The sequence below is a fragment of the Scyliorhinus canicula genome, chromosome 4 (genome assembly GCF_902713615.1).
Source record: "Scyliorhinus canicula chromosome 4, sScyCan1.1, whole genome shotgun sequence".
Classification (NCBI taxonomy): Eukaryota; Metazoa; Chordata; class Chondrichthyes; order Carcharhiniformes; family Scyliorhinidae; genus Scyliorhinus; species Scyliorhinus canicula.
In genome coordinates, this window is record NC_052149.1 from 71,596,665 (window position 1) to 71,621,292 (window position 24,628).

General features: G+C 50.5%; 1 protein-coding gene across 1 annotated transcript in view; it reads left to right on the plus strand.

Annotated features, from left to right (window-relative positions):
• The window catches only part of slc35d1a (solute carrier family 35 member D1a), a 101,074-nt gene that overhangs the window by 7,406 nt on the left and 69,040 nt on the right, over positions 1–24,628 (plus strand). The window contains exons 4-6 of the mRNA XM_038794440.1: positions 13,661–13,728; positions 13,818–13,889; positions 19,555–19,623. Of these exons, the coding sequence (XP_038650368.1) occupies positions 13,661–13,728; positions 13,818–13,889; positions 19,555–19,623 (209 nt within the window). The remainder of the gene's footprint in view (positions 1–13,660; positions 13,729–13,817; positions 13,890–19,554; positions 19,624–24,628) is intronic.

Consider the following 24,628-nt stretch of genomic DNA (forward strand, 5'->3'; position numbering starts at 1 on the left):
CTCCAATCTATCTATAACCTCATTCATGGAAGCATTCTTATGAATGTTTTCCGCATCCACTGATGCCTTCACATTCTTCCTAAAGTGTGATGTCCACTAAAGTGTTGAAGTACTCCACTTGAGACTGAACCAGTGTTTGAGTTTATAATTTCCTTTCTTTTGTATTTTGCGCCTCTATTTTTAAAGCCCAGGATTCCATATGATCACTTTCTCAACCTATGCTGCATCTTTGTGCCCATATATGCCCAGGTCTCTCTGCTCCTGTATCCCCTTTAGAACTGTACCCTTCACTTTATATTGCCTCTCTCTACTCTTCCTACCAAAATAAATCAGTTCATACTTCTCTGTGTTAAATGCCATGAACTTGCCTGCCCATTGCTCCAATCTTTTTGATATATATAAAGAAGAGCAGACACCCTAACACTGACATCTGGGGAACCCCACCTTCCTCTAGTCCAAAAACCAATTCGGCACTACTGTTCTTGTTACTCTGCCATTATATTTTTATCCATGTGGCTATTGCCCCTTTCACTCCATGAGCTGTAATTTTACTGTTACGTGGCACTTTATTAAATGCCTTTTGGCATTCAATATACACCACATCACATGTATTACCCTCATCTGCACTCAAACTCAATTAAAAAAAAAAAAGTTAATTTGCAGGAGGTGGGTGTTGCTGGCTAGGTCAGCATTTATTACCTATCTCTCGTTGCCCTTCAGAAGGTGATGATGAGCAGTCCCTGAGATGTAGGTACACCAACAGTGCCGTTATGAAGCAAATTCTCAGATTTTGACCATGCGATATTGAAAGAGCGATTATATATTTCCAAGCCAGGATGGTGAGTGGCTTTGAGGTAAACCTCCAGATGGTGGTGTTCCCAGGTATCCGCAGTTCTTGTCCTTTTGAGATGATAGTGGCTGTAGGTTTGGAAGGTGCTGCTTAAGGAGCCTTGGTGAGTAGGTTTGGAAGGTGCTGCTTAAGGAGCCTTGGTGAGTTCCTGCAGTGTATCTTGTAGATAATACACACGGCTTCCACTGTTCGTTGGTGTTTTTGGAAGGGGTAAAAATCAAGCGGGTTGCTGTGACTGGATGATGTCGGGCTTCATGAGTATTATTGGAGCTGCACTCATCCAGGCAAGTGGAGAGTATTCCATTACAATCCTGACTCCTTATAGATATGGGAAGGTCTTGGGGAGTCAGACGATGAGTTACTCACCACGGGATTCCTGGCCATTGACCTGCTCTGGTAGCCACAGTATTTATATGGCTAGTCCAGTTCAGTTTCTGGTCAATGGTAACACCCCAGGGTGATAGTGGGGGAATTCAGTAATGGTAACGCCGATGGTAATTTGCCCGTCCTGAAGTAACTTGCATTTGTACAAGAGACTATTAATTTTGTCCCATTTTATTTTTACTAAAAGCATCTCCTAATATCGTATTACATAATAGTAGAGCCAAAAAAAAGCAAAAAGAGAAAATTCTCGCAAAACTCAGCAGGTCTGCGGAGAGAGAAATAGAATTAATATTGAGTCTGTAAAACTCTTTAGAGCTAACGAGAGGGAGAAATGAGAAGTAGCAGAGCCCAGCTGTGTAACAGTTGGGCTCCTGCAAGAACTGAAATGGATATTATGCCATTCACTTGTGTCCATCTCTAATCTTGCTGAAGGTGGACTGCAAACGGCTTAGTGTGACAAGGTCAGATATCTTTATCTGCTTTATTTATAAATAGCAAATGAATGTGCATGATAACAGTCGAGATAAATTCTACTTCATTCAATATTGCTTCTCTCCTCAAGCAATGGAGAAAACCCATGCCCCTTCTCTAAGTTTCTTGAGGTTTTGCCATGACATTTTTCATGGACAGAATATAACTGGCCTCTTGCATTTTACTTTGAAAGTGGTGTTTTTTCAGTCTTCATCTCTGCTCCTCTTTCTCTCTTAACACGTTGCCCTTTTGTCCACTCTAAATTCCTGACTTCAAATAAACTTTCAAACCCATATTCATGATAATATATTTTTAAAAAATAATTTTCATTCAGATGTTCACATTTTCACAAAAAAAACAGTAACCGAAAATTCAAAGAACAAGAAGAACACCCCCCCCCCCCCCCCCCCCCCATATACAAAAGTGAAACAATAAATACACGCCCGTCGTTGGCAAAGATTCAACCCAAAACAAAAACAAAGAGACCCCCCCCCCCCCCGGTTGCCATATCGTTGATCCAGGCCTCCACGCTTGGGGGCCTCCCATCCTTCCACTGAAGAAGAATCCTTCGCCGGGCTACTAGGGACGCAAAGGCCAGAACACCGGCCTCTTTGCCTCCTGCACTCCCGGCTCCACTGCAACCCCAAATATTGCGAGTCCTCAGCCTGGATTGACCCTGGATCCTACCACCCTCGATACCGTCCTTGTTACACCCTTCCAAAATTCCCCCAGCGCTGGGCATGCCAAGAACATATGGACATGGTTTGCTGGGCCTCCAGAGCACCTAATACACCTGTCCTCACTCCCAAAGAACCGGCTCATCCTTGTCCTGGTCATATGAGCCCTATGCAGCTCCTTAAACTGTATGAGGCTAAGCCTAGCACAAGAAGAGGAGGAGTTCACCCTTTCCAGGGCATCCACCCACGTCCCCTCCTCAATCTCCTCACACAGCTCCTCCCATTTACCTTTCAGCTCCTCCACCGAGGCCTCGTCTACCTCCTGCATCACCTGGTACGCTTCCGAGATCCTCCCCTCTCCAACCCACACCCCTGAGAGCACTCTGTCCTGAACCCCACGCGGCGGCAGCAGAGGGAACCCTGCCGCCTGACAAACGCCCTTACTTGCATGTACCTAAAGGTGTTCCCCGGGGAGAGCCCAAACTTCCCTTCCAACTCGCCCAGGCTCGCGAACTTCCCATCTATGAACAGGTCCCCCAGCCTCCTGACACCTGCCCTGTGCCAACTCAGGAACCCGCCATCAATTCTTCCCGGAACAAACCGGTGGTTCCCCCGTATCGGGGACCCCATCGAGGCCCCCTCCTCCCCCCTGTGCTGCCTCCATTGCCCCCAAATCATGAGGGTAGCTGCCACCACCGGGCTCGTGGTATACCTCATTGGAGGGAGCAGCAGCAGCGGCGCCGTTACCAGCGCTTCCAGGCTCGTGCCCACACAGGATGCCATCTCCATCCTCTTCCATGCTGCCCCCTCCCCGTCCATTGCCCACTTACGCACCATCGCTGCGTTGGCAGCCCAATAATACCCACAGAGGTTGGGCAGCGCCAGCCCCCCCAATCCCTGCCCCGCTCCAGAAACACCCTTCTCACCCTCGGAGTCCCATGCGCCCATACAAATCCCGTAATACTCCTGTTGACCCTCCTAAAAAAGGCCTTCGGTATAAGGATGGGGACGCACTGGAACATGAACAGAAACCTCGGGAGCACCGTCATCTTGACTGACTGCACCCTACCCGTCAGAGACAGCGGCAGCATGTCCCACCTCTTAAACTCCTCCTCCATTTGCTCCACCAGCCTTGAGGTTAAGCTTATGCAAGGCCCCCCCAGCTCCTGGCCACCTGAACCCCCAAGTACCTGCAGCTCCCCTCCGCCCTTTTCAGTGGGAGCCTCCCAATCCCCCCCTCCTGGTCCCCTGGGTGGACCACAAACGGCTCGCTTTTCCCAAAGTTAAGCTTATACCCTGAGAAATCCCCAAAATCCAGGAGAATCCCCATCACCACCGGCATTCCCTCCACCGGGTCTGCCACATACAACAAAAGGTCGTCCGCGTAGAGCGACACTCGGTGCTCCTCCCCACCCTGGACCAGCCCCCTCCAATCCCCCGACTCCCTCAAGGCCATAGCCAGGGGTTCAATTGCCAGCGCACAAAGTAGGGGGGACAGGGGACACCCCTGCCTCGTCCCTCGATATAATCGAAAATACTCCGACCTCCTCTTGTTCGTGGCCACACTCGCCATTGGGGCCTCATACAACAGCCTCGCCCAACTGACAAACCCCTCCCCAAACCCGAACCTTTCCAGCACCTCCCACAAGTACCCCCACTCGACAATGTCAAAGGACTTCTCCGCATCTAGCGCCCCCACTATCTCCGCCTCCCCTTCCACCGCCGGCATCATTATTACGTTCAAGAGCCTCCGTATATTAGTGTTCAGCTGCCTCCCCTTCACAAACCCCGTTTGATCCTCGTGAATAACCTGCGGCACACAGTCCTCAATCCTCGCGGCTAAGATCTTTGCCAACAACTTGGCGTCCACATTCAAGAGTGAGATCGGCCTGTATGACCCACACTGCAGGGGATCCTTGTCTCGCTTAAGAATCAAGGAGATCAGCGCCCAAGACATCGTCGCGGGCAAAGCCCCCCCTCCCTTGCCTCGTTAAAGGTCCTAACCAACAGGGGGCCCAGCAGGTCTGCATACGTCTTGTAAAATTCAACCGGGAACACATCCGGCCCCGGTGCCTTCCCCGACTGCATGTTCCCTATCCCTTTGACCAGTTCCTCGAGCTCAATTGGCGCCCCCAGACCCTCCACCCGTCCCTCCTCCACTCTCGGAAATCTCAGCCGGTCTAAAAAGCGCCCCATCTCCCCCTCCTCCGCCGGAAGTTCGGACCGATATAGTCTCTCATAAAAGTCCCTGAATACCCCATTAATGTCTACCCCCCTCCACACCACATTTCCTCCCTGATCCTTAACACCACCAATCTCCCTGGCCGCATCCCGCTTACGGAGCTGGTGTGTCAGCATCCTGCTCGCCTTCTCCCCATACTCGTACACCGCACCCTGAGCCTTTCTCCATTGAGCCTCCGCCTTCCTGGTGGTCAACAAGTCAAACTCAGCCCGAAGGCTGCGCCGCTCCTTCAGCAATCCCTCCTCCGGGGCCTCCGCGTACCTGCTTTCCACCCTCAACATCTCCCCACCAATCTCTCCCTTTCTCTCTGCTCCCCTCTCTCCCTGTGGACCCGAATGGAGATCAACTCTCCACGAACCACCGCCTTCAGCGCCTCCCAGACCATCCCCACTCGGACCTCCCCATTATCGTTGGCCTCTAGATACCTCTCGATACATCCTTGAACCTGCCACCTCACCGCCTCGTCTGCCAGCAGCCCCACCTCCAAGCGCCACAACGGGCGCTGGTCCCTCTCCTCCCCCAGCTCGAGGTCCACCCAATGCGGGGCATGGTCTGATATGGCTATCGCCGAGTACTCGGCGTCTACTACCCTTGCAATCAGCGTCCTACTTAAAACAAAAAAATCGATCCGGGAGTAGGCCTTATGCACATGGGAGAAGTATGAAAATTCCCTGGCCCTCGGCCTCGCAAACCTCCATGGATCCACCCCTCCCATCTGGTCCATAAATCACCTCAGCACCTTAGCCGCCGCAGGCCTCCTACCTGTCCTGGAACTGGATCGATCCAGTGGTGGATCCAGCACCGTGTTGAAACCCCCCCCCCCCATTACCAGGCCCCCCGCCTCCAAATCTGGAATCCGGCCCAACATGCGCCGCATGAAACCTGCATCATCCCAATTTGGGGCGTATACATTGACCAGCACCACCCGCTCCCCTTGTAGCTTGCCGCTCGCCATCACGTACCTCCCGCCGCTGTCTGCCACCACTCGATGCCTCAAACGACACCCTCTTCCCCACCAGGATCGCCACCCCCAAGTTTTTTTTGCATCCAGCCCCGAATGAAACACTTGGCCCACCCACCCCTTCCTCAACCTAACCTGATCCGCCACCTTCAGGTGCGTCTCCTGAAGCATAGCCACGTCCACCTTCAGTCCCATCAGGTGCGCGAACACGCGGGACCGTTTAGCCGGCCCATTCAGTCCCCTCACATTCCAGGTGATCAGCAGGATCGGGGGACCAGCTGCCCCCCTCCCCCGTCGACTAGCCATCACCCTTCCGTAATCCGCCACGTGCCCGCGCCCCCCACTCAGCCCGTTCCCCACAGCAACAGACCCCCATCCCGACCCCCTCTACACGCTCCAGCTCCTTCTTGGCCATTCCAGCAGCAACCCGGTATCCCCCCCCCCCCTCCCCCCCCCCCCCCCCCCCCCCCAAGCTAGGGCCCCCCCTAGCTGTGTAACTCCAGTCATTGTACTTCCGTAAGTCAGCCGACTCCTGCTGACCGCGGCTGCTCCCGCCACCCCAATTACCCTCCCCAGTGACACATATCCATTCCCCCAATGCCGACCCCGCCCCCTGCGTCTCCAGCGTGGGAGAAAAGCCCGCGCCCTTATTCCAAGCCCCGCCCCCCGACCCAAAGCGCGGGAAGACAGGCACATGACCCAACATGGCCGCGAACCCCACCCAAACCCGCAACCAGTGAAATAATAAAAATCCCAACATGATATTATAAAACACCCAAGTAAACAGATAACAGTCCCAAAAAGCAGACAAGAAAAAACAACAGCAAAAAAACATCGTCCAATAAAACCAAAAAGAAAAAAGCGAAAGGATATCAAGGACGACAAAGCCTCCGGGCTGTGTACAATGTTCCCCAGCCCCCAGTCTTCAGTTCAAGTCCAGCTTCTCTGCCTGGACAAAAGTCCAGGCCACCTCCGGGGAGTCAAAGTAAAGTTGGCGGTCTTTATAGGTGACCCACAGGCGTGCTGGCTGCAACAGGCCAAACTTGACCCCCTTCTGGTGGAACACTGCCTTTGCCCGGTTAAACCCAGCCCTTCTCTTTGCCACCTCCGCACTCCAGTCCTGGTAGATCCTGATCTCCGTGTTCTCCCACTTGCTACTCCTCTCCCTCTTCGCCCAACGAAGCACACACTCACGGTCGACCAAGGGTTGAAAGCGGACCAGCACCGCCCTGGGCGGCTCATTTGGCCTGTGCTTCCGCAGCTTCACCCGATGGGCACCCTCCAGCTCCAGGGGTCCCCGGAACGACCCCACGCCCATCAGCGAGTTCAGCATCAGGACCACGTAGGCCCCCAAATCCGAACCTTCCAGCCCCTCTGGGAGGCCCAAAATCCGCAGATTCTTCCGGCGGGAGCGAATCTCCATCTCCTCCATCCTTGCCAACCATTTCTTGTGAAGTGCCTCGTGCGACTCCACCTTCACCGCCAGGCCCAGGAGTTCGTCCTCGTTCTCCGAAGCCTTCTGCAGCTCCCAAATCTCCGCAGCCTGAGCCGTCTGAGTCGCCCCGAGCCTGTCCAGCGATGCCCTCAACGGCTCCAGGATCTCAGCCTTTAGTTCCTGGAAGGAGCGCAGCAGCAGCTCCTGCTGCTCCCTCGCCCACTGCTGCCACGCTGCCGGTTCCCCGCCCGCCGCCATCTTGTCCTTTCTGCCTCGCACCTTCTGCTGCAAAGTTGATTTTCTGGTCGCTCCACTTCTAGTCCAGCCCATCCACCGGCCGCCAAGCACAGAGGCTGCATTCCCACCCGGGGAAAAGTCAAAACAGCGCCGTTGCAGGCCCTTAAAAGAGCCCGAAAGTCCAAAAACAGCGGGAGCCACCGAACGTGAGGCTTAGCACTGCATCGCCGCAACCGGAAGCCCCTTCATGGTAATATTTTAAGAGTCCTCCCATGGCCTCTACTCCCATTTTCTCCATCATAGATCAATGCATCTTTCACAATTCCATTTCTCTAACCAACCAAATCCCCTTTGTGCTTCCAGCCCTTTTTTCTTGTGTGCATCACCAGGTAAACTCTTCACTCTCTTGTCCAAGTTACTTGCAAATGCATTTCCTAAACCCTAATTGCCTGGCATTTGACCTTCCATTTCGCATAATCCTTGTGCTTAACCATGCCCTAACACCAATTGTTTTAAATAACCTGGCCCACAACAAAGCCTTCACTATCTCTTATTCTGGTTGCTTTTCCTGTTATGGCCCACACCTTTGCTTTCAAGTTCAGAAGGTCCAGATGTGAGGGTACCTGGTACATAACTGGTTTAGCCATCCATTGTCAGATCTGGTTGGTCAAATGCTATCATGCCCCTTTCTTGCCAAAACTACTCCACTACTACAGGATCCTTCTCGAGAGCAAAAAACGTTCCAGCTTTTCTACACTACCAGCTTTCCCCATAAATCTCTTGCCACCCACTTCACCGTCACCTCCAACAAATGTGATGGGCACAAGTGTTTCTTTGTAACCAAAATTAAGATAATCTGTTCATCTGCCTCTCTTTTCTATTAGTCTCAGGCTCCCACTTGTCCTAACAAACTCCAATTTGTCATGGATCCCTCCAATCTTCTCTTGCGCCCTCTGAGCTCACCATGACTTGAGTGATGTTGGGGAGGGTATAAACTAGAGTGGCAGGGGGAAACACGGGAGAGAAACAATGATAGGAATTAAAGAGAAAAGAAGAAGGCAAAAGTGGAAGACCGAGGAAACCAGGACTAGCAGCAAATAGGGCTGTAGTACAAAAAACAATATGGAAATGTAAAAATGACAAATTTAAAGGCACTGTATCCAAATGCATGGAATATTCGCAAGAAGGTAGCCAAATTAACAGCGCAAATTGAAAAATGGGTGCGATACGATTGATTACAGAGACAAGGCAGGGAACTGAATATCTAGGAACACTCCATATTTAGGAAATTTAGGCAGAAAGGCAGAGGGAGGTCGGGTGCCATTTAGGTTGAGAATGAAATCCGTGCAATAGTGACAAGGTATTGCCTCAAAATCTACATGTAGAATCGATCTGGGTAGAATTCAGAACTAACAAAGGATGTAAAATATTAGTGCAATAAAATGAGAAAAGTATTGCGGATGCTGGAATCTGAAATGTCCAGGAATGCTGGAAAAAAAAATCAACTCTGGCAGCATCTGTAGGGAGAGAAAACAGTTAACTTCTCGAGTCTGTTTTACACTTCATCAGAACATTAGTGGTCTGTCAAGTCTCCAAGCAGTAATGTAAGACAGGGAATGGCATTTAACAGGAAATTAGAGGTGCTTGTAACAAGGCTGCTACAGTATTCATGAGTGACTTTAATCTACATTTAGACCGGGCAAACCAAATTAGCGATAGTGCTGTGACGGATGAATTCCTGGAATGTGTACAAGGTGTTTTTTTTAGACCAGGAACCAACTAGGGAACATAATTTGGTATTATGCAATGAAAAGGGGTTAATCAATATTCCTTTGTGCAGGGTCCTTTAAGGAACAGTGACCACAATATGATAGAATTCTTCCTCAGGATGGAAAATGAAGTCCGATCTGAAATTAGGCAGAACTGGCCACAAATCCAAACCAACATTTGCCCCACAAGTAGCATTCCTAAAATAGATTATCTGGGCATTCTCCAACTACTGTTTGTGGAGCTTCTGTGTGTGCTGATTAGCAGCTGCATTTGGACTGCCACAGCAGACGCCATCTCCCTGACCCTACATTCATCCCCAGAGCATCTCGACAAGGGCTCCTGTGTCAGAATTTTATTCATTTAACACCATAAACCCAGCCAATCTCCTATGAAAACTCCAAAACCTAAGACTTGGCTCCTCCCTCTACAACTGGATCCTCGACTTCCTGACCCATAGACCACAATCAGTAAGGATAAACAACAACACCTCCTCGATAGTCTTCAATACTGTGGTCCCACAAGGCTGCGTACTCCCTCCCCTACTGTGCTCCCTATACATGGTGTGGCAAAATTTGACTCCAAATTCATCTACAGGTTTGCTGATGACACAACCATAGTGGGTTGGATCTCAAACGGAGTCAGTGCACAGGAGGGAGATAAAGAACCTAGTGGCATGGTGTAATGGCAACAATCTCTCCCTCAACGTCAGCAAAACTAAGGAGCTGGTCATTGACTCCAGGAAGCGAAGTATCATACACACACCTGAATGCATTAATGGTGACTAGGTGGAGATGGTTGACTGCTTCAAATTCCTAGGAGTGCACATCACCGACAATCTGTCCTGGTCCACCCATGTCAATGCCACAACCAAGAAAGCACAACAGCGCCTATACTTCCTCAGGAAACTTTAAGAAATTCAGCATGACCACATTGACTCTTACCAATTTTTGCAAATGCACCATAGAAAGAATCCTATCTGGCTGCATCACAACCTGGTATGGCAACTGCTTGGCCCAAGACAGTAAGAAACTACAGTGAGTCGTGAACACAGCCCAGTCCATCACGCAAAACTGCCTCCCATCCATTGATTCTCTCTACACCTCCAGCATAATCAAACACCCTTCTCACCTGGGTTATTCTCTCTTCCAACCTCTTCCATCGGGCAGGAGATACAAAAGCCTGAGAACACGCACTAACAAGTTCAAAAACAGCTTCTTTCCCTCTGTTGCCAGAGTCTTGAATGACCCTCTAATGGACTGAACTGATCTTGCAACACATCTTCTCTACTGATAGTATTGCACTCCGTATGCTTCACCCGATGGTCTGTATCTATGTATTTACGTTGTGTGATTATTGTATGTCCTATGTTTTTTTCATGTATGGGGTGATCTGTCTGGACTCTACGCAGAACAATACTTTTCACTCTACCTCTGTGTACATGACAATAAACCCAAGCCCAAAATCCATTTCCTACATTGCATCAGGAGCTATATTTACTTAAGTGGCTGCAAAATAGTTTGGAATCCTAGAAGACCAAACGGGCTTTGTCAAAAGTAGACAGCTAACATCAAACATCAGGCACTTGCTGAACATGATCATTACCCCATCCAGGGAGAGAAGTGAGGTGATTGTCTGGACACAGAATAGGCCTTCAACAGGGTCAAATGGAAGTACCTCATAGAGATACTGGAGCGGTTCAGGCTTGGAACAGCATTCACCGCCTGGGTGAACGTACTAACAAACACCACCAGCTCTAAGTACTTCCAGCTACACAGGAGCACCAGGCAGGGATGCCCACTATCCCCGCTTCTATTCGCGTTAGCGAGAGAGCCATTAGTGATTGCACTCGGAACAGCAAAGAAATGGAAGGGGATCCGAAGAGGAGGCAAAGAGCAGAGTATCGCTCTATGTGGGTGACCTGCTCCTCTGCATCCTGGACCCATAAAACAGCATGGAAGGAATCATTGCGCTCTTGAAAGAGTTTGGAGCCTTCTTGGGCTACAAACCTGAGCAAAAGCAAGATCGTCCCAGTGAATGCAAGGATCCCAAAGAAGGTTCTACGGAGAACAAAGTCCATGGGGGAACTAGCCCTCCCAAACCTGCAGTACTACCACTGGGCAGCGACAGCAGAAAGAATAAAGGGGTAGATAAAGGAGCCGGAAGCAGAGTGGGTGCTCACGGAGGAGGATTCCTGCAAGGGGACCTCCCTCCGGGCCCTAGCCGTGGCGGCACTCCCATCCCCACCCAAGAAGCACTCAACCAGCCCAGTGGCGGTGGCAACACTCCAGTCGTGGAATCAACTGCGACAACATTTTGGCCTAACCGAAATGTCCGACAAAGCCCTCATCTGCAACACACAAAGTTTCGGGCCTGCGCTCACTGATGCCTTCTTCAAAAGGTGGAGGCAGAACGGGGGGGGGGGGGGACACTGACAGTTAGGGGTCTGTACACTGACGGTAGGATAACAACACTGGACGACCGATCAAAGATTCCAACTAACGGGTCGCAATGAATGCAGGTACCTGCAGCTTAAAAACTTTCTACAAAAAGAAACAAGGATGTACCGACGATAGTCACTACTAGAGGATGCAGACATTTTAGGCAAAGGGAACTGTAGTGACATGTACGGACAACTGATTGGGATGGCCGACACTCAGCTGGACGTGACGAGGGAGAAGTGGGAGAAGGACTTGGGGTTCGAAATAGGGTGGGGACTCTGGAGCGAAGCGCTGCACAGCGTCAACTCCACCTCCACATGTGCAAGGCTTAGCCTAATGCAATTAAATAGAGCCCACTTGACCAGAACCAGAATGAGCAGGTTCTTCCCGGAGGTGAAGGACAGATGTAACGGTGCCAAGGAGGCCTTGCCAGCCACGGCCACATGTGCTTGTCTTGCCCCAGACTTGCTGTGTAATGGACAGCCTTCTTCAAGGCAGTGTCCGTTCTGGTCTTGCCCCAGACTTGCTGTGTAATGGACAGCCTTCTTCAAGGCAGTGTCTAAAGTGGTGGGAATGGGGGTGGAGCCATGCCGAAGAGTAGAGGTCTTTGGGGTATCAGAACAGCCAGATCTCTTCATGGGAAGGAGGGCCGACAACCTTGCCTTTGCCTCCCTGATCGCCTGCTGAATAATCGTGCTCACCTGGCATTCAGCAGTGCCCCCTAAAGCTGCAGACGGTTAATCTGACCAGTTGGAATTTCTCCAAATGGAGAAAATCAAATTCGCCATCCATGGGTCGGAAGAGGGCTTCCACAGAACGTGGGAACCATTCATCCAGCTGTTCCAGGACTTGTTTGTAGCCAACAACTAGGTAGCCAAAGACAGAGGGAGAGTAGCCACGACACAGAAGGTGGGGGGGGGGGGGTCCGGGGAAATAGGAAAATACAACCAAGCTCAACAAGAGAGCCGGGGGGGGGGGGGGGGGGGGGGGGGGGGGGCAGGAGCAAAAACAATGGGAGCCAGGATGGAAAGAAGAAACAGCGAAAAATCCATGTAATAGCCAAAACCAATTTTGATGTAAATAACTAGGGGTACTGTTTAGATGCTTCCTTGCAAAATTCTCATTGTTCTGCTCATATTTATATTTTGTTATCTATATCAAAAAACCCAATAAAAACATTAATAAAAAAAAAAGAAGTGAGGCGGTAAGCCTTCCTCTAATTTGCAGATTCCCAAGGTACCTGAGGCTTTGGGATTCAACCCCTTCCCCTTGGAGACCTTGGGCGAGCGCAGTTTGGTTGGAGACCAGACAGAATGGCACTCGTGGTGTATTCCAGAGTTTTCAGGCCTCCAGCTGCATGCCCTTTGGGCACTGCAGGTGCCACCTGGTTACCCTGAGTGCCAACCTGGCATTGCCATGATGCCCAGGTGACTGCCAGTTGGCATGGGCACTACCAAGGTGCTAAGCTTGCATGTGATTGGGCCGAGGTTGCCCGACATGGGCGTTGGAGGGTGCCGGGGACTCTCCCATAGTGTGTTTGGGTTGGGGGTACGGCTTGTTGGGATTTGTTCTGTGGCCTCTGAAATTGGGACGCCATTACAATGGGGAGTTCCGGCGAGCAGAGCTCCCCACTGTACAAAATGGGACAATGTGCGGCCTCGGCTCTGCGTTCGCCATTCAGGACCCTTGTGCAATATGAAAATGAAAAATATGAGTCGCGTTGAATAGCCATGTGTTTCTTGGCACTACAAATGCCAGGAAACCAATGGCTAAACGTGCTCACTAGGGGTCTTTTTTCCATTTTGGGAGAATCGTCCCCTAAAGGTGATCAAGTGATCAAGGAGCAGGGACCTGGGGGAAATTACTAATTTCTATCAGATAAAAGCCATTTCCAACTGTAATTACTGTTTCCCGTTTAACTTTCTTTTGGACTTCTGTTTTCCAATTACTGTGCAGGCTGTGTACTTCCGGTATTCATATAAAAGCAGACACTTAAAAATTTCTAAAAAAAATAAAAATGCCCTGAATTTTGAATAATTTTAAATATGATTTCTGGTATAGTACAATATTTAATTATAGTATTGCATGCTTTGAGGCTGCAATGATCTATGACTTCTCTAGGTTTCTTTATATTTGTGAAATGGGCTCTGTAGCACACTATTTTTGTTAATATTTATAATTATTTATGCTTTTAGATGTTTCCACTCCCTCTCTTATACCTGGGGAACCAACTTACAGGATTGCTTGGCACCAAGAAGCTGAAGTATGTTTGAATCTATTTTGGGAGGGTTGAGGATTGTACTTTGTTTGAACAATAACTTCTCCTAACTTAGTTTAACTTTCTTTTTCCAGTCTCCCAATGTTTACAGTCCTAAGGAGGTTTTCAATTCTTTTTACAATGATAGCAGAAGGATTGTTACTCGAGTAAGTATCAAAAAGTCATAGTTGCTTTTTTAAGTAATATTCATTTCTATTTATTTCAAAGCAAAATATTTTGGACCCACTTTCTACAATCGTCTTTCAGTGGGGAAAATCTGATTGTGAAAGTTTTTGTGACATTTGTAAAGTAAATTATATGTAGGGCAAATGTTTTGTCGTGGGAAACTTGTGGAATCACTGAGCAGTTACAAATCCAGCAAGGGTTGTATGCCTCCTCTATGTTACAGCTGATCTTGCTCTGCAGACCATTTTAGGCAATTGATGAGCAAACAACCAGTGTAACTCCACCTCAAATAAAATCATTTATTAATATTATTAAAATAAATATCTCTCCAACTTCACCCCATCCGGGTTCCAAGGCAGTTTCCTTCTTGATTTTCAAAAAATTGCACCGTTATGGGGGGGAAACGAAAGGTGTAAAACTTCATAGCATGTTGTCACAACGTTTCCTGGATAAAAAAAACAACTGAATTTTTAACTGTGTCCTGTGGGCATCTGTTGGCCATGGAAAACACATTACAGGGCCAGTGATGATGTAATATACTGTAATTTTGATGAGCATTGTATTGATCATATTCAGAGCATACTTCCACCTTGAGCTGAAATTGAAATACTTAGGACTTCAGACCTATTCCCAGATCAGAGCTTTTTCTTCAGTATGGATGATTGATTGTGTCAAGTTGTCTTTATACAGTGCTTACTTGTTGGTTTTGTCATTGATAGTTATGTACTGTATATGCAGGAATTCAATTCTGTCAAATGTCACTTTTGCAATTTAAAAAAAATAAATTTTGGGAGTATCCAATTCTTTTTTTTTCCCAATTAAAGGGCAATTTAACGTGGCTAATTCACTTACCCTGCACATCTTTTGGGTTGTGGGGGTGAGACCCACACAGACACAGGGCAGCACAGTAGCATAGCGATTAGCAGAGTTGCTTCACAGCTCCAGAGTCCCAGGTTTGATTTCCGGCTTGGGTCACTGTCTGTGCAGAGTCTGCACGTTCGCCCATTGTCTGTGTGGGTTTCCTCCGGTTTCCTTCCACAGTCCAAAGATGTGCAGGTTAGGTGGATTGGCCATGTTAAAATTGCTGTTTGTGTGCAAAAGGTGGGGTTGGGTTACGGGGATAGGATGGAGTCGTGGGCTTGGGTAGGTGCTCTTTGCAAAGGCCAGTGCAGACTCGATGGGTCAAATGGCCTCCTTCTGCACTGTAAATTGTATGACACGGAGAGGAGCTGCTATCAACCCCTGGTCCTCAGCACCGGGTCCTCAGACTAACCACTGCTCCAATTTGAAAATCTGTTGTAACAGTTGTAGCAATGTGTCAAAGGCATTTCTTCCTAATAGCATCAGCTTGCTTGATTTGAAGATGGTAGTTTTAGCTCTCTAATGTTGGAGGTGGTAGGTGATTAATAGGCTGCTTGACTGGTAATTCCTGGGTCACTAGTCTTTACTTGGTTAGTGGATAGCTGTGATGTAGTTGGATTTCAGCATTTCTGGAAATAACCCAGCACCAATAAACTAGTTTACACCAGAGCTAACCACTGAGCCACCATGCTGCCCCTCTTAGTTGTAACTCAAAGGTTATACCCTTTGTTCTGGACTTTCCCAGTGAAGGAAATGGTGTCTCCTTATCAAATCCTTTTAATTATCTTAACCATTTCAATTGGACCATAGATTCCCTTCAGATCATAGAAGGAGGCCATTCCGCCCAACGTGACTGCACTAATCCTCTGAAAGAGACCCACCCAAGCCTACTTCCCCAATCTACCCCAATAGCCCCTTTGAAGTAGGTAGGAAAAGGGATAGGGATGTAAGGCAGGAATTCAGGGAGCTAGGGTGGAAACTTAGATCAGAACAAACAAAGTTATATCTCTGGATTGTTACCCGTGCCGCGTGCTAGCGAGATGAGGAATAGGGAGAGAGAGCAGTTGAACCCGTGGCTACAGGGATGGTGCAAGAAGGAGGGTTTCAGATTCCTGGATAATTGGGGCTCTTTCTGGGGTAGGTGGGACCTCTACAAACAGGATGGTCTACACCTGGACCAGAGGGGTACCAATATCCTGGGGGGGGAGGGGGGGGAATTTGCTAATGCTCTTCGGGAGGGTTTAAACTAGTTCAGCAGGGGATTGGGAACCTGAATTGTAGCTCCAGTATACAGGAGGATGAGAGTAGTGAGGTCATGAGTAAGGTTTCAAAGTTGCAGGAGTGTACCGGCAGGCAGGAAGGTGGTTTAAAGTGTGTCTACTTCAATGCCAGGAGCATCCGGAATAAGGTGGGTGAACCTGCGGCATGTGTTGGTACCTGGGACTTCGATGTTGTGGCCATCACGGAGACGTGGATAGAGCAGGGACAGGAATGGTTGTTGCAGGTGCCAGGGTTTAGATATTTCAGTAAACTCAGGGAAGGTGGTAAAAGAGGGGGAGGGGTGGCATTATTAGTCAACGACAGTATTACGGTGGCAGAAAGGACGTTTGATGAGGACTCGTCTTCTGAGGTAGTATGGGCTGAGGTTAGAAACAGGAAAGGAGAGGTCACCCTGTTAGGCATTTTCTATAGGCCTATGAAAAGTTTCAGAGATGTAGAAGAAAGGATTGCAAAGATGATTCTGGATAGGAGCGAAAGTAACAGGGTAGTTGTTATGGGGGACTTTAACTTTCCAAATATTGACTGGGAACGCAATACTTCGAGTACTTTAGATGGGTCCATTTTTGTCCAATGTGTGCAGGAGGGTTTCCTGACACAGTATGTAGATAGGCCAACGAGAGGCGAGGCCATATTGGATTTGGTACTGGGTAATGAACCAGGACAGATGTTCGATTTAGAGGTAGGTGAGCACTTTGGTGATAGTGACCACAATTCGATTACGTTTACTTTAGTGATGGAAAGGGATATGTATCCGTAGGGCAAGAGTTATATCTGGGGGAAAGGCAATTATGATGCGATGAGGCAAGGCTTAGGATGCATCGGATGGGGAGGGAAACTGCAGGGGATGGGCACAATGGATATGTGGAGCTTGTTCAAGGAACAGCTACTGCGTGTCCTTGATAAGAATGTACCTGTCAGGCAGGGATGAAGTGGTCGAGCGAGGGAACCGTGGTTTACTAAAGTAGTTGAAACACTTATCAAGAGGAAGAAGGAGGCTTATGTAAGGATGAGACGTGAAGGTTCAGTTAGGGTGCTCGAGAGTTACAAGTTATCTAGGAAGGACCTAAAGAGAGAGCTAAGAAGAGCCAGGAGGGGACATGAGAAGTCTTTGGCAGGTAGGATCAAGGATAACCCTAAAGCTTTCTATAGATATGTCAGGAATAAAAGAATGACTTGGGTAAGAGTGGGGCCAGTCAAGGACAGTAGTGGGAAGTTGTGCGTGGAGTCCGAGGAGATAGGAAATGAAATGAAAATCGCTTATTGTCATGAGTAGGCTTCAATGAAGTTACTGTGAAAAGCCCCTAGTCGCCACATTCCGGCGCCTGTCCGGGGAGGCTGGTCCGGGGAGGCTGGAGAGGTGCAAAATGAATATTTTTTGTCCGTATTCACCCAGGAAAAAGACAATGTTGTCGAGGAGAATACTGAGATACAGGCTACTAGTCTAGAAAGGCTTGAGGTTCATAAGGAATTGTTAGCAATTCTAGAAAGTGTGAAAATAGGTAAGTCCCCTTGGCCGGATGGGATTTGTTCTCTGGGAAGCTAGGGAGGAGATTGCTAAACCTTGGCTTTGATCTTTAAGTCATCTTTGTCTACAGGAATAGTGCCAGAAGACTGGAGGATAGCAAATGTTGTCCCCTTGTTCAAGAAGGGGAGTAGAGACAACCCCGGTAACTATAGACCAGTGAGCCTTACTTCTGTTGTGGGCAAAGTCTTGGAAAGGTTTATAAGAGATAGGATGTATAATAATCTGGAAAGGAATAATTTGATTAGAGATAGTCAACACGGTTTTGTGAAGGGTAGGTCGTGCCTCACAAACCTTATTGAGTTCTTTGAGAAGGTGACCAAACAGGTGGATGAGGGTAAAGCAGTTGCTGTGGTGTATATGGATTTCAGTAAAGCGTTTGATAAGGTTCCCCACGGTAGGCTATTGCAGAAAATACGGAGGCATGGGATTCAGGGTGATTTACCAGTTTGGATCAGAAATTGGCTAGCTAGAAGAAGACAAAGGGTGGTGGTTGATGGGAAATGTTCAGACTCGAGTCCAGTTACTAGTGGTGTACCGCAAGGATCTGTTTTGGGGCCACTGCTCTTTGTCATTTTTATAAATGACCTGAAGGAGGATGTAGAAGGATTGGTGAGTAAATTTGCAGATGATACAAGTCTGTGGAGTTGTGGACAGTGCGGAAGGATGTTACGAGTTACAGAGGGACATAGATAAGCTGTAGAGCTGGGCTCGGAGGTGGCAAATGGAGTTTAATGCAGAAAAGTGTGAGGTGATTCATTTTGGAAGGAATAACAGGACGACAGAGTACTGGGCTAATGGTAAGATTCTTGGTAGTGTGGATGAGCAGAGAGATCTCTGTGTCCATGTACATAGATCCCTGAAAGTTGCCACCCAGGTTGAGAGGGTTAAGGCGTATGGTGTGTTAGCTTTTGTTGGGAGAGGGATTGAGTTTCGGAGCCATGAGGTCATGTTGCAGCTGTACAAAACTCTGGTGTGGCTGCATTTGGAGTATTGCATGCAATTCTGGTAGCCACATTATAGGAAGGATGTGGAAGCATTGGAAAGGGTGCAGGGGAGATTTACCAGAACGTTGCCTGGTATGGAGGGAAGATCTCATGAGGGAAGGCTGAGAGACTTGAGGCTGTTTTTGTTAGAGAGCAGAAGGTTAAGAGTTGACTTAATTGAGGCATACAAGATGATCAGAGGATTAGATAGGGTGGACAGTGAGAGCCTTTTTCCTCGGATGGTGATGTCTAGCACGAGGGGACATAGCTTTAAATTGAGCGCAGATAGATATAGGACAGATGTCAGAGGTAGGTTCTTTACTCGGAGGGTAGTAGGGCGTGGAATGCCCTGCTTGCAACAGCAGTGGACTCGCCAACACTAGGCATTCAAATGTCATTAGATAGACATATGGATGATAAGGGAATAGTGTAGATGGGTTTTAGTGGTTTCACAGGTCGGCGCAACATCGAGGGCCGAAGGGCCTCTATTGCGCTGTAATGTTCTATGTTCACCTAACATACACATCTGTGGTCACTGGGGCCAATTTATCCTGTATTTGAAACTGCTCTTTCAAATACCCCAAGTCCTTTTCTTTGAAACTGCCTTTTTTTCCTCCTTCCACCCTCTTTCCTTTCTCCCACCTGCTCCATCTTCACTCATTCTGTCTTTCCATGAAATGCTCTTGTGTTGTAACATGATTACATGATCACCTTAATTGTAATCATGTAAGTTACTGACAATTAAATCTTGGATTATAGTTTGACATGTTTAAATACTGGTATTTAACGATAATCTTGTGTGTTTCTGCTATTGTATAATTTGTGGATTTCTGGTGATTAGAAATGTGCATTTTTAACCAATTGTAAAATGTTCTCTTGTTTTTTCCTGTACGTATTTGTGAAGTGCAAGGATGTTTCCTTCTTTAAGGTATTCTGAATGTAAATCTTTCATTTTGATATACAAAGCTGCTTTTTTTTTTTCTGTCCTATTTGCAGTAAAAACTTCTCTCGATCTGTTCAGGTGACTGTATTTGCGATGATATTTGGTGCATTTATTGCTGCCAGGTAAGATTGAATTACAGAACCATTAAATGTTACAGCACACAAATAAGCTCTTTACCTAATAAGTTTGCAAAAGTATTTTCTCTGTGCACACTATTGAAGTCTGACATTATTACAATCCCAGTTGTTACTGCTGGACGGGAAGATTCCAGAATGGGACCCTGGCTCATTTTTTTACTTCCAAGAATAATGGATGAACAGATTCACAGAACTGCTAATTAGCTTTAATAAAGGGAAAGAAGCATTTATCAAATGTAAAAAATTTGATTATGATGCTATACTCCTATATTTACCCCCTTAGCTTCACACGCGTATACAATTTTCAAAGACAACACCCACTATGAAACCAAATGGCCGATGCCACTCAACCAATCCTCCGTGGATTTCTTCTCTCAATCCCCCATCCCCAGATGATTGTCACATGTGTGTTTACAAACTCCACTCCAAAAAATACACGCTTTAATATTTGTGCCACATAATACTTTCCATCAGTTGTTTGCATTAAGAATCCATTTCAGGTTTTCCACCCTTCGTTTGTCTTAATGTTTTTACGCAAACTTGAAATCCAGGCACTGATTTCCACAATTATTTCAACTCGCGTTCCACAGACTGTAGTAAATCCTTGAGATATCTTTCTAGCATCTCAGCTGCCTTCTCTGTTCTGTCTGTCTTGACCTGAGTAGTTGCCTGTTCTAGTATCTATAACCTCAAGACTTCTGGAACTCCTTTTCTTTTCTCTAGTCTCCTTAACTAGCTGTTCTTTTGATCTCTACACTTGTTTTCTTCAGCGATACCCTGTCGTGTGGCATTTTTCTCACAAAGCTGAGATAGATGTTCATTCTGTAGCCTCCTCCCTCTGCTTCTCGCAGAGCTGCCTCCTCCCTCTGCTTCTCGCAGAGCTGCCTCCTCCCTCTGCTTCTCGCAGAGCTGCCTCCTCCTCTGCTTCTCGCAGAGCTGCCTCCTCCCTCTGCTTCTCGCAGAGCTGCCTCCTCCCTCTGCTTCTCGCAGAGCTGCCTCCTCCCTCTGCTTCTCGCAGAGCTGCCTCCTCCCCTCTGCTTCTCGCAGAGCTGCCTCCTCCCTCTGCTTCTCGCAGAGCTGCCTCCTCCCTCTGCTTCTCGCAGAGCTTGCCTCCTCCTCTGCTTCTCGCAGAGCTGCCTCCTCCCTCTGCTTCTCGCAGAGCTGCCTCCTCCCTCTGCTTCTCGCGAGCTGCCCTCCCCTCTGCTTCTCGCAGAGCTGCCTCCTCCTCTGCTTCTCGCAGAGCTGCCTCCTCCCTCTGCTTCTCGCAGAGCTGCCTCCTCCCTCTGGCTTCTCGCAGAGCTGCCTCCTCCCCTCTGCTTCTCGCAGAGCTGCCTCCTCCCTCTCCTCCTTCTGCTTCTCGCAGAGCTGCCTCCTCCCTCCCTCCTTCTGCTTCTCGCAGAGCTGCCTCCTCCCTCTCCTCCTTCTGCTTCTCGCAGAGCTGCCTCCTCCCTCTCCTCCTGCTTCTCGCAGAGCTGCCTCCTCCCTCTCCTTCTGCTTCTCGCAGAGCTGCCTCCTCCCTCTCCTCCTTCTGCTTCTCGCAGAGCTGCCTCCTCCCTCTCCTCCCTCTGCTTCTCGCAGAGCTGCCTCCTCCCTCTGCTTCTCGCAGAGCTGCCTCCTCCCTCTGCTTCTCGCAGAGCTGCCTCCTCCTCTGCTTCTCGCAGAGCTGCCTCCTCCCTCTGCTTCTCGCAGAGCTGCCTCCTCCCTCTGCTTCTCGCAGAGCTGCCTCTCCCTCTGCTTCTCGCAGAGCTGCCTCCTCCCTCTGCTTCTCGCAGAGCTGCCTCCTCCCTCTGCTTCTCGCAGAGCTGCCTCCTCCCTCTGCTTCTCGCAGAGCTGCCTCCTCCCTCTGCTTCTCGCAGAGCTGCCTCCTCCCTCTGCTTCTCGCAGAGCTGCCTCCTCCCTCTGCTTCTCGCAGAGCTGCCTCCTCCCTCTGCTTCTCGCAGAGCTGCCTCCTCCCTCTGCTTCTCGCAGAGCTGCCTCCTCCCTCTGCTTCTCGCAGAGCTGCCTCCTCCCTCCTTGCTTCTCGCAGAGCTGCCTCCTCCTCCTGCTTCTCGCAGAGCTGCCTCCTCCCTCTGCTTCTCGCAGAGCTGCCTCCTCCCTCTGCTTCTCGCAGAGCTGCCTCCTCCCTCTGCTTCTCGCAGATGCTGCCTCCTCCCTCTGCTTCTCGCAGAGCTGCCTCCTCCCTCTGCTTCTCGCAGAGCTGCCTCCTCCTCTGCTTCTCGCAGAGCTGCCTCCTCCCTCTGCTTCTCGCAGAGCTGCCTCCTCCCTCTGCTTCTCGCAGAGCTGCCTCCTCCCTCTGCTTCTCGCAGAGCTGCCTCCTCCCTCTGCTTCTCGCAGAGCTGCCTCCTCCCTCTGCTTCTCGCAGAGCTGCCTCCTCCCTCTGCTTCTCGCAGAGCTGCCTCCTCCCTCTGCTTCTCGCAGAGCTGCCCCTCCCTCTGCTTCTCGCAGAGCTGCCTCCTCCCTCTGCTTCTCGCAGAGCTGCCTCCTCCCTCTGCTTCTCGCAGAGCTGCCTCCTCCCTCTGCTTCTCGCAGAGCTGCCTCCTCCCTCTGCTTCTCGCAGAGCTGCCTCCTCCCTCTGCTTCTCGCAGAGCTGCCTCCTCCCTCTCCTCCCTCTGCTTCTCGCAGAGCTGCCTCCTCCCTCTACTCCCTCTGCTTCTCGCAGAGCTGCCTCCTCCCTCTCCTCCTGCTTCTCGCAGAGCTGCCTCCTCCCTCTCCTCCTTCTGCTTCTCGCAGAGCTGCCTCCTCCCTCTCCTCCTGCTTCTCTCAGAGCTGCCTCCTCCCTCTCCTCCCTCTGCTTCTCTCGCAGAGCTGCCTCCTCCCTCTGCTTCTCGCAGCTGCCTCCTCCCTCTGCTTTCTCGCAGAGCTGCCTCCTCCCTCTGCTTCTTCTCGCAGAGCTGCCTCCTCCCTCTCTTCTCGCAGAGCTGCCTCCTCCCTCTGCTTCTCGCAGAGCCCTCCTCCCTCTGCTTCTCGCAGAGCTGCCTCCTCCCTCTGCTTCTCGCAGAGCTGCCTCCTCCCTCTGCTTCTCGCAGAGCTGCCTCCTCCCTCTGCTTCTCGCAGAGCTGCCCTCCTCCCTCTGCTTCTCGCAAGCTGCCTCCTCCCTCTGCTTCTCGCAGAGCTGCCTCCTCCCCCTCTGCTTCTCGGCAGAGCTGCCTCCTCCCTCTGCTTCTCGCAGCGCTGCTCCCCCTCGCTCTGCAGCCGCTGCCTCCTCCCTCTGCTTCTCGCAGCGCTGCCTCCTCCCTCTGCTTCTCGCAGCGCTGCCCCCTCCCTCTGCTTCTCGCAGAGCTGCCTCCTCCCTCTTCTTCTCGCAGGCTGCCTCCTCCCTCTGCTTCTCGCAGAGCTGCCTCCTCCCTCTCTTCTCGCAGAGCTGCCTCCTCCCTCTGCTTCTCGCAGAGCTGCCTCCTCCCTCTGCTTCTCGCAGAGCTGCCTCCTCCCTCTGCTTCTCGCAGAGCTGCCTCCTCCCTCTGCTTCTCGCAGAGCTTGCCTCCTCCCTCTGCTTCTCGCAGAGCTGCCTCCTCCCTCTGCTTCTCGCAGAGCTGCCTCCTCCCTCTGCTTCTCGCAGAGCTGCCTCCTCCCTCTGCTTCTCGCAGAGCTGCCTCCTCCCTCTGCTTCTCGCAGAGCTGCCTCCTCCCTCTGCTTCTCGCAGAGCTGCCTCCTCCCTCTGCTTCTCGCAGAGCTGCCTCCTCCCTCTGCTTCTCGCAGAGCTGCCTCCTCCCTCTGCTTCTCGCAGAGCTGCCTCCTCCCTCGCTTCTCGCAGAGCTGCCTCCTCCCTCTGCTTCTCGCAGAGCTGCCTCCTCCCTCTCCTCCTTCTGCTTCTCTCAGAGCTGCCTCCTCCCTCTCCTCCTTCTGCTTCTCGCAGAGCTGCCTCCTCCCCTCTCCTCCTTCTGCTTCTCGCAGAGCTGCCTCCTCCCTCTCCTCCTTCTGCTTCTCGCAGAGCTGCCTCCCTCCCTCTCCTCCTTCTGCTTCTCGCAAGCTGCCTCCTCCCTCCGCCTTCTGCTTCTCGCAAGCTGCCTCCTCCCTCTCCTCCTTCTGCTTCTCGCAGAGCTGCCTCCTCCCTCTCCTCCTTCTGCTTCTCGCAGAGCTGCCTCCTCCCTCTCCTCCTTCTGCTTCTCGCAGAGCTGCCTCCTCCCTCTCCTCCTTCTGCTTCTCGCAGAGCTGCCTCCTCCCTCTCCTCCTTCTGCTTCTCGCAGAGCTCCTCCTCCCTCTCCTCCTTCTGCTTCTTCGCGAGCTGCCTCCTCCCTCTCCTCCTTCTGCTTCTCGCAGAGCTGCCTCCTCCCTCTCCTCCTTCTGCTTCTCGCCGAGCTGCCTCCTCCCCTCCTCCTCCTTCTGCTTCCGCAGAGCTGCCTCCTCCCTCTCCTCCTTCTGCTTCTCGCAGAGCTGCCTCCTCCCTCTCCTCCTTCTGCTTCGTCCGCAGAGCTGCCTCCTCCCTCTCCTCCTTCTGCTTCTCGCAGAGCTGCTCCTCCCTCTCCTCCTTCTGCTCTCTCGCAAGCTGCCTCCTCCCTCTCCTCCTTCTGCTTCTCGCAGAGCTGCCTCCTCCCTCTCCTCCTCTGCTTCTCGCAAGCTGCCTCCTCCCTCTCCTCCTGCTTCTCGCAGAGCTGCCTCCCCCTCTCCTCCTGCTTCTCGCAGAGCTGCCTCCTCCCTCTCCTCCTTCTGCTTCTCGCAGAGCTGCCTCCTCCCTCTCCTCCTGCTTCTCGCAGAGCTGCCTCCTCCCTCTCCTCCCTCTGCTTCTCGCAGATCTGCCTCCTCCCTCTCTCCCTCCCTCCCTCTGCTTCTCGCAGCTGCCTCCTCCCTCTCCTCCCTCTGCTTCTCGCAGAGCTGCCTCCTCCCTCCCTCTGCTTCTCGCAGAGCTGCCTCCTCCCCTGCCTCTCCCTCTGCTTCTCGCAGCTGCCTCCTCCCTCTGCTTGTCACTGACCTGCCGTCGCGCATGCTTGCTCTCTCTGCCTCTCCGTCTGTGTCTCTCTTTCTCTTTCCCTCTCTCTCGACCTGCGTATCTCCC